Source organism: Dermacentor silvarum, chromosome 1, assembly GCF_013339745.2.
Source record: "Dermacentor silvarum isolate Dsil-2018 chromosome 1, BIME_Dsil_1.4, whole genome shotgun sequence".
In the NCBI taxonomy this organism is placed as follows: Eukaryota; Metazoa; Arthropoda; class Arachnida; order Ixodida; family Ixodidae; genus Dermacentor; species Dermacentor silvarum.
The window spans coordinates 187,570,257-187,582,972 of record NC_051154.1 but is presented as its reverse complement, the minus strand read 5'-3'; the positions used below and the strand labels follow the sequence as shown (position 1 = coordinate 187,582,972).

General features: G+C 43.4%; 1 protein-coding gene across 4 annotated transcripts in view; it reads right to left on the bottom strand.

The window, feature by feature from the left end:
• Positions 1 to 12,716, bottom strand: part of LOC119436531 (ecotropic viral integration site 5 ortholog-like) — a 241,596-nt gene that overhangs the window by 37,871 nt on the left and 191,009 nt on the right. For all 4 annotated transcript variants that reach the window (XR_005189069.2, XM_037703399.2, XM_049658398.1 and 1 more), the window contains 3 exons: positions 10,165 to 10,254; positions 7,937 to 8,034; positions 2,237 to 2,297 (listed from right to left, as the gene is read on the bottom strand). Coding sequence is in view for 3 of the 4 variants with exons in the window: in XM_037703399.2 (XP_037559327.1) it covers positions 2,237 to 2,297; positions 7,937 to 8,034; positions 10,165 to 10,254 (249 nt within the window). In the remaining variant the exon portion in view is untranslated. The remainder of the gene's footprint in view (positions 1 to 2,236; positions 2,298 to 7,936; positions 8,035 to 10,164; positions 10,255 to 12,716) is intronic.

Here is a 12,716-nt window from a genome sequence, read left to right as displayed (position 1 = left end):
GCACAAATGTAGTCGCTTTACCCCCACTCAAACGCGAGCTGGCGCAGACACATTTTTCGCCTATTTGTTCTTGGCGCTACGCGAAGTCATTCTGTCCATGTGCATGCGAGGGGGCATCGCCCTCATGACAACCCCCCCCCCTCCCCCCTTCAGACCGCTGCTAGCCCTCGACTCATTTTCACATTCAAGCTTTTCCTTTCAACCATGTTGTTCTTTCTGAGCCTGCCTTTCTGTTCCCTGGGGAGAAGGGGGGGTCAGAAAATTTCAGAGGGGGTGTTCAACCCCCCAAACCCTCCCCCTGGCTACGCCAATGCTTAGCAGAGTAATGAAATGATATCCAAGAGGTACTAGAGGGACCACTTACTGATCTCCAAGGACCCGCACACTTTTGTGGTGCAATTGAGACCTTATCATTGAAAGTGTTCATGCTTGTGTAAAACATTGGAAGAAATAAGGAAAATTTTCTAATAGTATTTTCAGATCTGCAAGTTTCCTTGATCATAAGTGTACAGATGTTGGCAACACTGATAATTGTAGATAACACTGATAATTGTAGCAAATTGCTACATTTGGGTGGATGTCTCAGTTTCCCTTTAATTACTTATCTCCACCTAGCGGATTTCCGCTGAACTATTACATCAAAACCTATAGGTGCAGATGTTTTTTTCTTCTTTACTGGACATTCAAATGTGTACCCGCCACTTCTGCCATTTTAAGAATTGTGGAGGGATGTGACTGACATTTCTTGAGGGAGCCAGAAGGGGGAAAGGAGACCAAGCACGTAGGAAAAGTGCAAGCTGAAGTGTGTCGGGATGACTGACATCACTGTAGGGCAATATGCCCGTAATGCCAACGACCACGCACTATCCAACAGTTGTATGCTTGTTGAATGATCAGTCATGTGACATTACGGACAAAGGCACTTTGGTTGATGCTCAATAAGCAAGCAGCGAAACAGCTCAGGGGGGACTCTACTTCAGAATACTGCAGAAAGTGTGCATCCTGCTGGAGCCTGGAAGCACTGCGAGTGCATATCACTGGTGTGCCAGTTTTGTTCTTTTGCTTGTTTTCAACTCCTAGATTTGTTCTCTGAAGTTGTGTAGTTCGTGTGAAGTTTATTAAACCCTATTATGTTTCTTGCACTGCCCTTTCCTACTCCTGAGGGCCTACTCGCAAACCCTTCCAAGAAGCAACCCGCTTCAAGTGTCAGGTAGACGATACTGGGCACAAGGCTGTGTATAACAGGTGAAGTGTCGGCAGGTGACGTGGTAAAAACAGCGACGCTTCCCATAGTTGTACACCTTCCCCAACACACGCATGCACAAGAACCCAAAGGCACAAGAGCCCCAGCACTAGGAAAGAAATAACTTTCAATGAAAACCACAGCATATTTGGCAGCACCTATGGCAAACGTACTTAAGCGATGTCACATCATCAAGTGGGATGGGAACCTATTATGTTTCACTGCTGTGTGTTGACTTATATATTCTTTTTGCGACTACCTGCATTGAATTAAATATGTAATTCTATATTTATGGGATAAAGCCATGCCTGTTTCTATTATTCTGCAACAATTTTTTCATCCATGCCGTAATCACGACACATGATCCAAATTGTATCCCCTGAAACCTTTAGGGAACAGCCACGCTATCGGCAAAAATGAGCAGCAACGCGTCATGCCGCGCGCGGCAAAAGCGGCAGGAATCGGGGGTTTTGCGGCGTGCCGCGCAAAATGGGTTCAAGACACATTTCTTGCGGCAAATGCCGCGTGCCGCGAGATTAAGAACCAATCAGGAGTGACGAGGGTGACGTCACGGAGCCATCACAACCGGACCGCCGCCGGTCCGCGCCAGGTTTTCAATCGACGATCGCCATCTCTCGCATGAAACAACGAGCGCTCGCGGTGTTGCCATAGAGTAACATACGGATCCTTGTATATGTTACTCTATGGTGTTGCTCGCGCGTTCGGAGAGCGCGGGAGATCTTATAGCGCTGTTGCGCAGCGAGACGTGCGTGCCACGGTGGCCTCGCGGCAAGGCGCTGACGCGCGGCAACTTGCCGCTCGCGGCATGACGCGTGCGTTTTTTGCCGCTAGCGTGGCCGTACCCTTACAGAGAACATTTTTAAGGCAGCATTTGACAAGTTACATTTGGCAGCAGGCTTATTTGGCTCGATGTAGTTTAGGGCCTTTTTAACCAACCTTTTACAGTGGTAGAAGTTTTCCTTGTAGACTTACCCTCAGCTCAATCATTTCTTCATGTTCTTTAACCTTAAGTGCTGTGTACTCTTTTTCTAGCCTAGAAAGAAAGCAGAGGAAAATGAGATAAATGAGGATACATCTGCACTTTCTGACTGCCTTCATTCCGCTCTCACAACACACACAACTCTTATAGCTACAGTACAGTGAAATCGGAGAACCATGATGTCTCCAATGCAAAGCTCCTATTCAGTGTTTTATTCAATATTTATTATTTACACAAACTTCTAGACAAATGTCATGAGAGGAGTAAAAAGTTGCTGTCTCAGCACCTTGATAACAGCTCCTGCCACGATAATATTCAATAGCAGACGGCATCTCAAAATAACATTATATACTTAATGAAATCACTCATACACAGAAAAGCAAGCATGTGCAAAAAGTACCAATACATATAGAGAAACTTCCAGAATTTACACAATATACAATATTCTGAAAGACCTAACAGGTTAGCATGCTACAACGAAACATGGTCTCTTTGGGCACAGAAAAAAAAAAAATTGCAGTATTTGCACAAATATAATGCAAGATTAATTAAAGGTGTCTACGGTGTAGGCCAGTATAATATTTTACAAACATGATCATCACCACGCGATCTATGCAACATGCTTGTTCATTTTCCCTTTAATAGCCCAGCGCAATCGAGGTCCCTCTGCCAGCAGAGGGACCTCGAGAAACCTTTGAGAAACAGATTATCTAGAAATTAGTCCACTTTATCAATTCTGACATGAAATCATTGAAAAAATAATTTCAGATACGAGTGATCCGTGTACTATCATAGAGAATGGAGCAAATCAAAGAAAAGGCTGCAGGTGGTCCAGCATGTTGCAAGCCAGAAAGCGAGCAGTGCTCTCAAAACCCCTGTAGGCCACGCTCAGGGCAATCGCTCATCATGCTGTGCCACTACATTCCAAGCCAGTAGGCATGGTTTCATTACAAATCTTTATTTCACATTATACATATTCATAATATTACAATGTTTTAGCCTGTCACGGTATTATAATTTACAGAATACTGAAACATTGGAGATATTGACAGCAGCACCAGTAGTGGCACAATGCACACAATGCGCTGGGAACAATTTTGTGTTGCAGGTCATTGTTCTTGGAGAAAAAGAAAAAAGAAAGGTAAATCCACTAAGTGCTAATAAACGTTGTTGCAGATACATTTGCACCAGCAAATAGGTAGAAAATAGTCACTGGAATTATATAGTTCTGTGTACTCTAGTTGATGCGAGTGCCACAAGATAGCTCCACTCCAACTGCTGCATGTCTGTGTCTCCGATGCTCTGTTATTTCGTAAACTGTAATACATTTATAGACAGGCTAAAACTCTGTTATGAATTTATTTTTTCCGAGTCATCAGAAGTTTTCCAACGTGTTATATACATACAAATACCACAAATCCCAATGCGCAGATGCACATAAAGTACTTGAACAGCACTCTCATTTCCTGTCCTCCTCTGTCACTTTTCAACTGTGAGAAAAACAACACCACTGCAGTATAATGCATGCACATTTCTTTAGGGCAACAAGAGTGAACAAACAAAACTATCAAGAACTTTCTTTCTGGTCTCCACAACTTGCTCAGACATTTCAAAATTGCCCTTATGACATAATTATAGCTTGCACACTGAAATCTAGAGCAACATGCTTCGAACTGTGGTGACCAGACTACAAGAATTTCCCTTGAGAAAGCTCAGGAGGCCGGTGGGGACCACTCTAGACGTTTTTACAGCAGCCCTACACCACTCTAGCATTCTAGACATATTTAAAGAGCGAGAAACATCTGGCAGTGCCTCGCTATTCAACAGTGAGCACAAAAACTTCCTCCCGTGTCACAAAATATGCTGGCCTTCCAAGCCTCTTCTAGTCTGCCTGAGCTTTACAACAAAGTGCAGAAAGTTTTTAAGCATGAAATGCTTTTAGATCCCGTTGTCGGCAACCTTCAAGTGACCTTGAGCCAAAAGCCAGAGTCGTTATCTGAGCACTCAAAACGAGAACATGCCGGCAAGTTGCGAGAACAAAACGAGATCATCTGGGCAACCAGTCAAAACGCAAGAAAATGCGGTCTCTGGCCCCCAATCCTTTGTTTAGCACCGCATTACATACGCTAGTTACTCTCTAAACAAGTTACAAAAAATATTGCTTCCGAGTTCTTCCTAATGTCTCTTCTCAATATCACTCAAGCTGTAATTTCTAGTATGCTGAAGTTTTGTCATTTCCAATAGCGACTTTCAAAAGGCAGATACAGGGGACCTAAGGCCGCACATTTGCAGCCGACCACTTCGTTGCGACAAAAAGAAAAAGTGGCGGCAGACTATGAGCACGTGGAACTGTTGCAAAATAAACGCGACTGAAGGTGGCAGCACCACAGGCCGCAAAATACGCCATATGGTAGCCATTTTATGCTTACATCTACTCTAGATTACGGGAGAGCCAGCAATTTTTTCTAAAAACTGTGTCAAAGCTGGGGGAAAAAAAAAAGAGAGAGAGAGATGAGACTTCTTGTGATTAATTGCTCATGCCTCTCTAAGCAACACATTCTATACAGCTTCCCTGTCTACAATGTATCAGTTGTCAGATCGACATACATCTATGAAGAACTTTTTTTGCTTGCCTGGTTTTCTTGACATAAATGCACTATCCACTATGGACCAGTGGACAAGAATGCTGTAGTTAAAGGCTCATTGGTTGAGGGTGAGGGGTGAGACTTGTGGGAATTATGAAGGTTCATATTTCCCCGCGTCCTTACGCGCGCCACGGAAGTGAGGAGAGCAGACGTCTTTTCCCTCTTCCCGTTCGGGGAGCCAAACGGCTTTTCGGGCGGTGGCGCGATCCTCTTGGAAACCGGTTGCAAATGCAGCGGTGACGTGTACGCGGAGCCCCGCGCTCATTGGACCGAGCCCAGAACGAGGCGGGGCGGTCGCGATCGGCGCGACCGGCGCACGCCGGAGAAATGAGAGACGACTGCGAGCCGCGACGAAGGACGGAGCTCAGGTAACCATCTTGTTCCCTTCCTTTGTCGTGCCCTACCTCGTTCGACCACTATCGACCCCGACAAACGTCGAGGTCGACTCTATAGTCCTGCTTCCACGCGAATTCCCATGGAGCAATAAACCATTTTTATACTTGTTACACTATCGTGTGTTGTCGTGTTTCTGCCTGTCTTTGTACCGCCGAACCCCGGTAGTACAAGGCAAGCACAAGAGAGTTGGCCGTCAAGCCTAAGCCTTACGACAAAGGTGGCTTGAGAGAACCCGGAGACTACAGACTAAGCCTATTTCCTTACAGGAAGCATTTACAACGTTAAGCATAAGAGATCAATTCATTGGTGATAAGATAGATCTTTGTGGCAGCCAGATGGGCCGCAAATTTTTGGACCCCCTTTCTTTGGGCTGAGTGAGATTGCAGGGTTCATTAAAGAGGCATTTCAAGCACCTTCATTTCTGGCTTGCAACATGGCCTTTCCCGTTATCATAGAGTGACACATTAAGTATGAAAATCGTATCTGTGGCAGCAGCAAATATATCATATTTTCTCATATTCAGGTAGTTTTCATACCCCCTTCCCATCATATCTGTCAATGGAAGAGCACTCAAAAAAAAAAAAAAAAACTAAGTGTATGTAAGCGCCACCCTTGCTTTTGAACATGGGCTGTCAGCATTGAAGCCAATAATATTGTTCAGTGTTGCAAAATGTGCGCTATCACAAAGTTACAATTGAACTACAAGGCACTTTGTTGTGGGGAATTGAGAGTGTCAGGAGCAGCAGCTCGAGTGGTGCCACAAATGATTATGTGAAGTGAAAGCCCTAGTTAGCAGGTATAAATGAGTGTGTTGACAGTGGGCAGCGATTCATCCAGTTGACCACAACTTTTCTTTATGTTTGAAATTAACTTGAAACTGTACCCATAAGAAAATCACTTTCTCTTTTTCTGGGCATAAAAAAAAAAAGGAGATAGTACTTCAATTAAAGTAAACATGGTGACATGTTACTAGTTATGCCTTTAGCTCGATTCTTTTTTTTTTCATGCTTTTTTGTGAAAAGAAAAACAAGAAACATTACTGAACTCGGAGTGGTTTATGAGTCACCTGTGAAGTCACTCACAGACCTACAACAGCTAAAAGTCTGAGAATTACTTATTTAGGACATTGGTTCAATTCCCGGAACTCCATATCTGACAAAGAACTTTTTCTATCTTTTAATTGTCTGATGCTAGGGATAAACAAAATATCACTATCACAGTAATAACTTCATAATGAATTTAAGAGTGAGGCTTTACATGGTGGCGCTGATGGACCATATGAACTCAGAAAGGTTAATGCACACAATTTTACTTTGTATGAGCTAGCCCCTGTTGCTCTTAAGACAGAAAACCTGAACTAACTAATGCACTAAACATTGTAGCAGTCTTTCAGATGACAGAAAAATGGGTCAAACCCTTAAAGGGTCCCTGAAACGGTTTTCGTCATATGCCTAGGCACAGAGTAAACCTTTCAAAGAATGCTTTCACACAAGAATTTCGAGTGGTCATGCTATAATAAAACATGTGTGAATGGTTAACATTACCCTCCTCTCAAGCCACGGCGCTCCACATCAGCTTTACACTGGACGGCTTTCACTATGTCTCGCCTCTTTCATGCAGCGACGCAATTATTGTCTACATTTGGTTTTATTTGAACCAAGTGTTCCTGCGTATCTTTCACATGCAGTTTTTCTCGTTAAACCTACGCTACATGGAGTAAACTTTAAAGACGAACTTTGCACGGGAAATGGAGACATGGTGGCACGACGCGTAATGTTTGTTGGCTTGTGCTACATGAAGCGAAAAGAGATGGATGCCTCCACGGGCGTTCGCCGCATTGCTGCGAGCATTATTTATTTTTAAAGTTATGCAAATTACTATGCATACGTATGGCATTAAAAATAACCTTAATGAAGCGACATGTTTCTAGCATTGCCGATGATGTTGCGTGGGTAGCTAATCAGATCGCTCGCTTGAGTCGCATCACTCACCCACACTACGTAGCGTGGGAAGGGGCGACTGAAAAGTCAGGGGAGTGGTGCGGCGCCACTGTGATCGGTAGCAATGCACATTTTTAAAACCTGATAATAAATTACACGCTTTACACAGAGTGCTTACCTAAATCTGTCTCTTAATGACCACAATGACTTGCCCTACCGACTTGGTACGTTTGCACACAATCGTCAAAATTGTTTCAGGATCCCTTTAAATATCATGCCTGTATTTTCCATATTTTACATAGGTTTAAAATATAAAAGTTATTACAATATTGCAACACAGTTCTCTTTTCATGTCACAAAATGTTGCCACACAACACCATGCACAAGAGTAACGATCCAAACAACTAGCAGATATGTAGACTTCCGAGATCATGCAAACTGCATATGTACTATCGACCAAAAAAGTTTACGAACCAAGGGATCTGACAAAAAGCTCAATATCTCCGCAGCCTCAAAACGCCAGCCTGGTATTCCCATTTCCAGCCTCTACTGGTATATGCGAACAACATTGTGATGTACGGTTTTACTGGCTACTTTTAAAGGCTCCTGGGATATTTAGCGTTTTCTGAGATCTCGTGGTCCATAAACTTTTTTGGTCGATAGTACATAAAGATGAGCAAAACAGAGTACGAGCCAAGATCAACACACTCACTTTTTTATTTTCTTGCTGTTGTACTTCACTTGCAGAGCCAGGTTTATAAGATAATCAGGATCTGTTTCACACTTGCTTGGCATTTCCTTTTGGAAGTACTGCACAAAAGAACATGCGAAGTGACTATGGTCATCAACGAAACTTCCAGGAGAGCGCAGCACAAGCATAATTAAACATGAAGTACAGTCAATAATCATTACAACAGACCGTAATAATTGAGCGAGAAAGGTCTGTTGCATCCAAAATCTGCTCCAGACAAAATTATGGTAGCAGTATGTTGAGAAATGGCAGAACTTCGCATATACTCCCGTCTAGTGATTGAGTATTTGGAACTCTCAGGCGACTGCAAAAAATTATAAAAAATCAAAATTAAAATAAATCAATCAATAGATAAACAGATTTACATGGTAATCGCACAGCATTGCTTAGTAGTGCGGCCTCTTGCTTTGTGGCGTTTTCCAGACATTGGCTACCATCAAACCGTAGTTTCCCCATACAAGAGCATAAACTCTACACTGCACAATGGCAAGACTTGCCTGTTGGCAACAAACATGGGTACAAGTGATATTTCTGCCGTCTCGGCCAGCTCCCCGCCATGCCGACCGCCCAGCCCACAGGTGAGCCGCTGCTGCCCATGACACAAACATCGGCTACAGTTGTTTTTTACACAAAACAATCATCGATAGAATAAACCGACGTCTTAATTTATCTTTTGTGATGAGCGAAGACCCATGTCAAACCTGTAGCATGCACGAGAGCTGCAATATGAATCAAGTTCAGCTTGGAGCTCGCATCCCAGCCGCAGCTGCACTGCATGCGAGATGGCACGACCGCATTTCAACCTTTGCAGTCTGGATGCTGCAAAGAGCAGCCTATTTTTTTCTTACGCAAATAAATGCGATGAGAAATAAAGCGTTTGCAAAGCAATACATCTTGAATTCATCGGCAGTTACTTTTGAAGTACCGAAAGCTATGAAGCGCAGCAGTTAAGGCCTAGCAGCTCCTAGGCACTGAGCCAACAGTTGTGGGTGACCGTGAGCAGTTTGCGTGGTCGTCCCTAAATCTCTCCATTAGCTGGTGGGGCGTTGCACAGTACGCCACTGCAGAACGCTTACTGGTAGCATTTTCATTCATGAAGAAAAAGTTCATTTCTGCACACTCCGGTAGTGGCTTGAAATAGTTGATTGCAGTGCACTGCAGTATGCACGCATTGGCGCAGCAAAGTACATTGTATATGTACCATTTATACAAAATTTGCACAAAATTTTATCCATTGTAGCCATCACAGACGGATCTGTTATGGTCCTTCATAGACGGGTCTGTCAACTCATTCACTTCTGCAGTCGGCACTGAGCCGGCCAGGCCAGAAGAGGCCAAAGTGCAGGTGGCCGGCGTTGCACCGGCCGCCTATAGAGCGGATGTTTTGACAAGTTTTTCATAGATGGCAGCACACTGCCGGCTATTTTCAAATTGTTTTCGGTTTCTCAGACTACATGGACATATGTCCACACTTTCAGCAAGAGTTGACAGTAACACAATGGAAAGCTTCCGGCTCGGCAGACTACTCTGTTGTAGTCGTTGCAACCAGAGTACAAGGCTTGAAAAGAGCGTACAGGCTTCCAAGTGGGGCCATTTTTTTTCAGCCCATACCACTGAACATTGGGTAGTAGAACCCTTCGATGTGTGGCTTAATTTTCAAGGGCCAAGTCAGAAAATCCAAGAGGCATTCCACGTGCGAAAAATGCATAGCTGCACTACATGTTCCTGCACGTTTTTAACTTCTTTTAAACTCACTTTATACTTTTTTTTACTGCATTTGATGCAGAAGCCCTTTGTGAACAAAATAAATCAGACATTTTGTAAATGCGATGCCTATAGCAGATTTGAAAGCGATTTTCTTACAGTACGAAACACGCTGAACAAAATCGGAAAATGTACAGCGGAACATCAGGTGCAGCAGAGCACTCAATGAGCGGAAGCGAAGAGGTTAAAAGCGGAATTTGTTGCATAGATAATATAGGCAGACCAAACTAAGTGAGAAGAATGGTCTGTTATATCCAAAAGTATGTTGTATGCAGATCCATTGTAACGGGCGTCAACTGTGTACCTTGCACATACCATGGGAAATATTGTAGGGCAAGCACCGTAATATACTCTGAAAGTCTGCTTAAAATTTGTTTAATAAGCTTAGAATGCTAATGCAGGTATATTACAGCACAGTATCTCACCCTTAGCATGCCTTCCATGTCCAGCTGGAGTATGTCTTCCTTGCAAAATTGGAGAATAGCTATGGCTATCCTGAATATCATCTCCATCCCCTGCAGGAAGAACAAAATTCACATCGATCAAAATATACCGAGTGACCTAAATATCTGTATTTAGAGTGTACAGTACTAGCAGACAATGACTATAATGAACAACAAATGTGCAGGACACAGCAGTGCTGTTTGATGGGTAAAAGAAGACAAAACTGGCATGTCTTGCAGAGTGCATTGTTTCCTCAGGTATTCACTTTACCAGCTCCAAACCATAACTTCCATTTTTCAACAATACATCACTCATCATACCGCATTTACTCGATTCTAACGCGCCCTCGATTGTAATGCGCACCGCACCCGTTCTCCGTCACCAAAAAAAAAAAAAAAATCCTTTACAGTAACACGCACCTCCTTTTTTCATACAGAAATACAACTTTCTGTCATCTGGAAAAACAAAGATTTACTCCCGATGCACTAAAGTTGCGATGAATAATGAAAGTTGCAGTTTCGCCCGAAAAGAGAAGCATCGATTGCGATAGCTTCGCTAACTAAATAAATTAACAAGCACGGTGTCAGATGCGCACAAACAAACATGAACACATCTCGCTCGTTGAACGCGGAAACTCACTGTCAAAACGCTGGAGTGACGAAGTGCGGCGAGCGAATTGACCTTCGTACTAGCATGCCTCTCGCTTCAACGCGACTTATGAGCGGTGAGAACACAACCCGTGGCGGACTATCCCCCTCGCAGATCGCTTTCAAGATAGGGCCAAGACGATTGTATCGCCAAAGTGGATCGTTGCAGAATACGCCCTGCTTCGGTCCACTGAAACCCTTCCACGTTGCTTTGCTGGCGAAAATCCTCTCCTGTTTGCGCCATTCCCGCATGCAAGTTTCGGATTCTCCGAACACCCGTCATGCGGCCCGATTTCCGTCCGCCTCTGCACACATGATCACTTTCCTTTTAAATGCGGCATGATGATGAACTCGGCACTTCATGCTGATAGAGCAGATGCAGAAAACGGGAAGACAGACATTAAACTAATGCCTAAGCACACGTACTGCAGCACATGGAGGAAGCTACGGCAGCTAGGCTAGAGTGTAGCTAGGCTCGAAGTGTATGCATTTTGAAATGCCGACAGCTATATGGTAACGCAGATTTATGGTCGTACTCAAATCTAACGCGCACGTAATTTCTGGACTGTTTCATCGGAAAAAAAAGTGCGCATTAGATTCGAGTAAATACGGTACACCCCACAAGCATAGTAAAGTTAGTTAATTCACATTTAATGGTGCAAAAGCGACTAAGGCCATGCTGCGCCAGTCACAAGACAATACAAAATCCAATGTTAGGGCAGCAAAAGCTGTGTTACTTTATAGTTCATGTAAATAACCAGTTTTATCTAAAAAGTTGAACAACTCGGTGAATGGCACTAGCGGGTCGTCTCCCAATATTAAGGTGGGGTGTAAAGGTATATGCAAGTTATCTAGATTATGTAAAAGATTCCGTCTCTGTGTTTCAGTATGTGGACATGTCATAATGTGCATTACTGTAAGTGATCCATGGCACTTCTTGCAAGTTGGTGGGTTTTCTTTTCGAAGTAGAAAACTGTGTTAGATGTGTGTGCCCAATTCAATGTCAACATAAGATTACCTCATAGAACCACTCTTGGTGACTGCATGATTTCCACTCGCCTAGCAGGGGTTTATGTCACATGTAACTTGTTATTTATGCACGAGTTCCATTCCTGTTGCCATTTTGATGCCAGGGCCTTACGAATCGCTTGGATAATGTCTTTGTATGGAAGTGTGTGAGTTATGCTTTTGTGCACTGCCACACCCATCTGCTGCTTCATTTCCTGGTATCCCAACATGGCTTGGGACCCAGCAGAATCGTATGGTTCTTGCATATTTGTTATTAAAGATCACATTTAATATGTCACCAAGTAGGGGTTTGCAGGCGGAGTCTAAATTTAAAGCTCTCAGTGCACTAAGACGAATCAGTATAAATGATAGCATTCTTCAGCTTCTCTGTGATAATTTTTTTTACTGCCATCCATATTGCATAATCTTCGGCGGTAAAGATTGAGGCAAAATGGTGTATCCGAATACTAGTTTCCCAATTTTTCATTGCGATTCCCACACCCACGTGTTTTTGTGCTTTAGAGCCGTCACTGTAGAATTCCATGTAATTTTTGTATTTTACTTGAACAGCTCGGAACTCTTGTATTATGTGTTCTTGTGGGGTGTCTTTTCTTTAGATGTGCTAGTGTCCAATCCCGTAACTGTGTAAAATAGCACCACGGGGGCAATATTTGTTGCCTTTCAGCAGCTTGCAGGACCTCTTGAGGAATATCGTAAGTCTTGCAGTATTCCTCGTACCGTAAAAGAAGTGGCTGAATCATGTTCGGCTTATTAATGTAATGTAAGCGTCAGTTGCATTGTGTGACGATGTTGTAGTATATGTGCTGCGGTGATGACTGAATTCCGAGTACAAAAGAAAAATCGAGTAACGCTCTGCG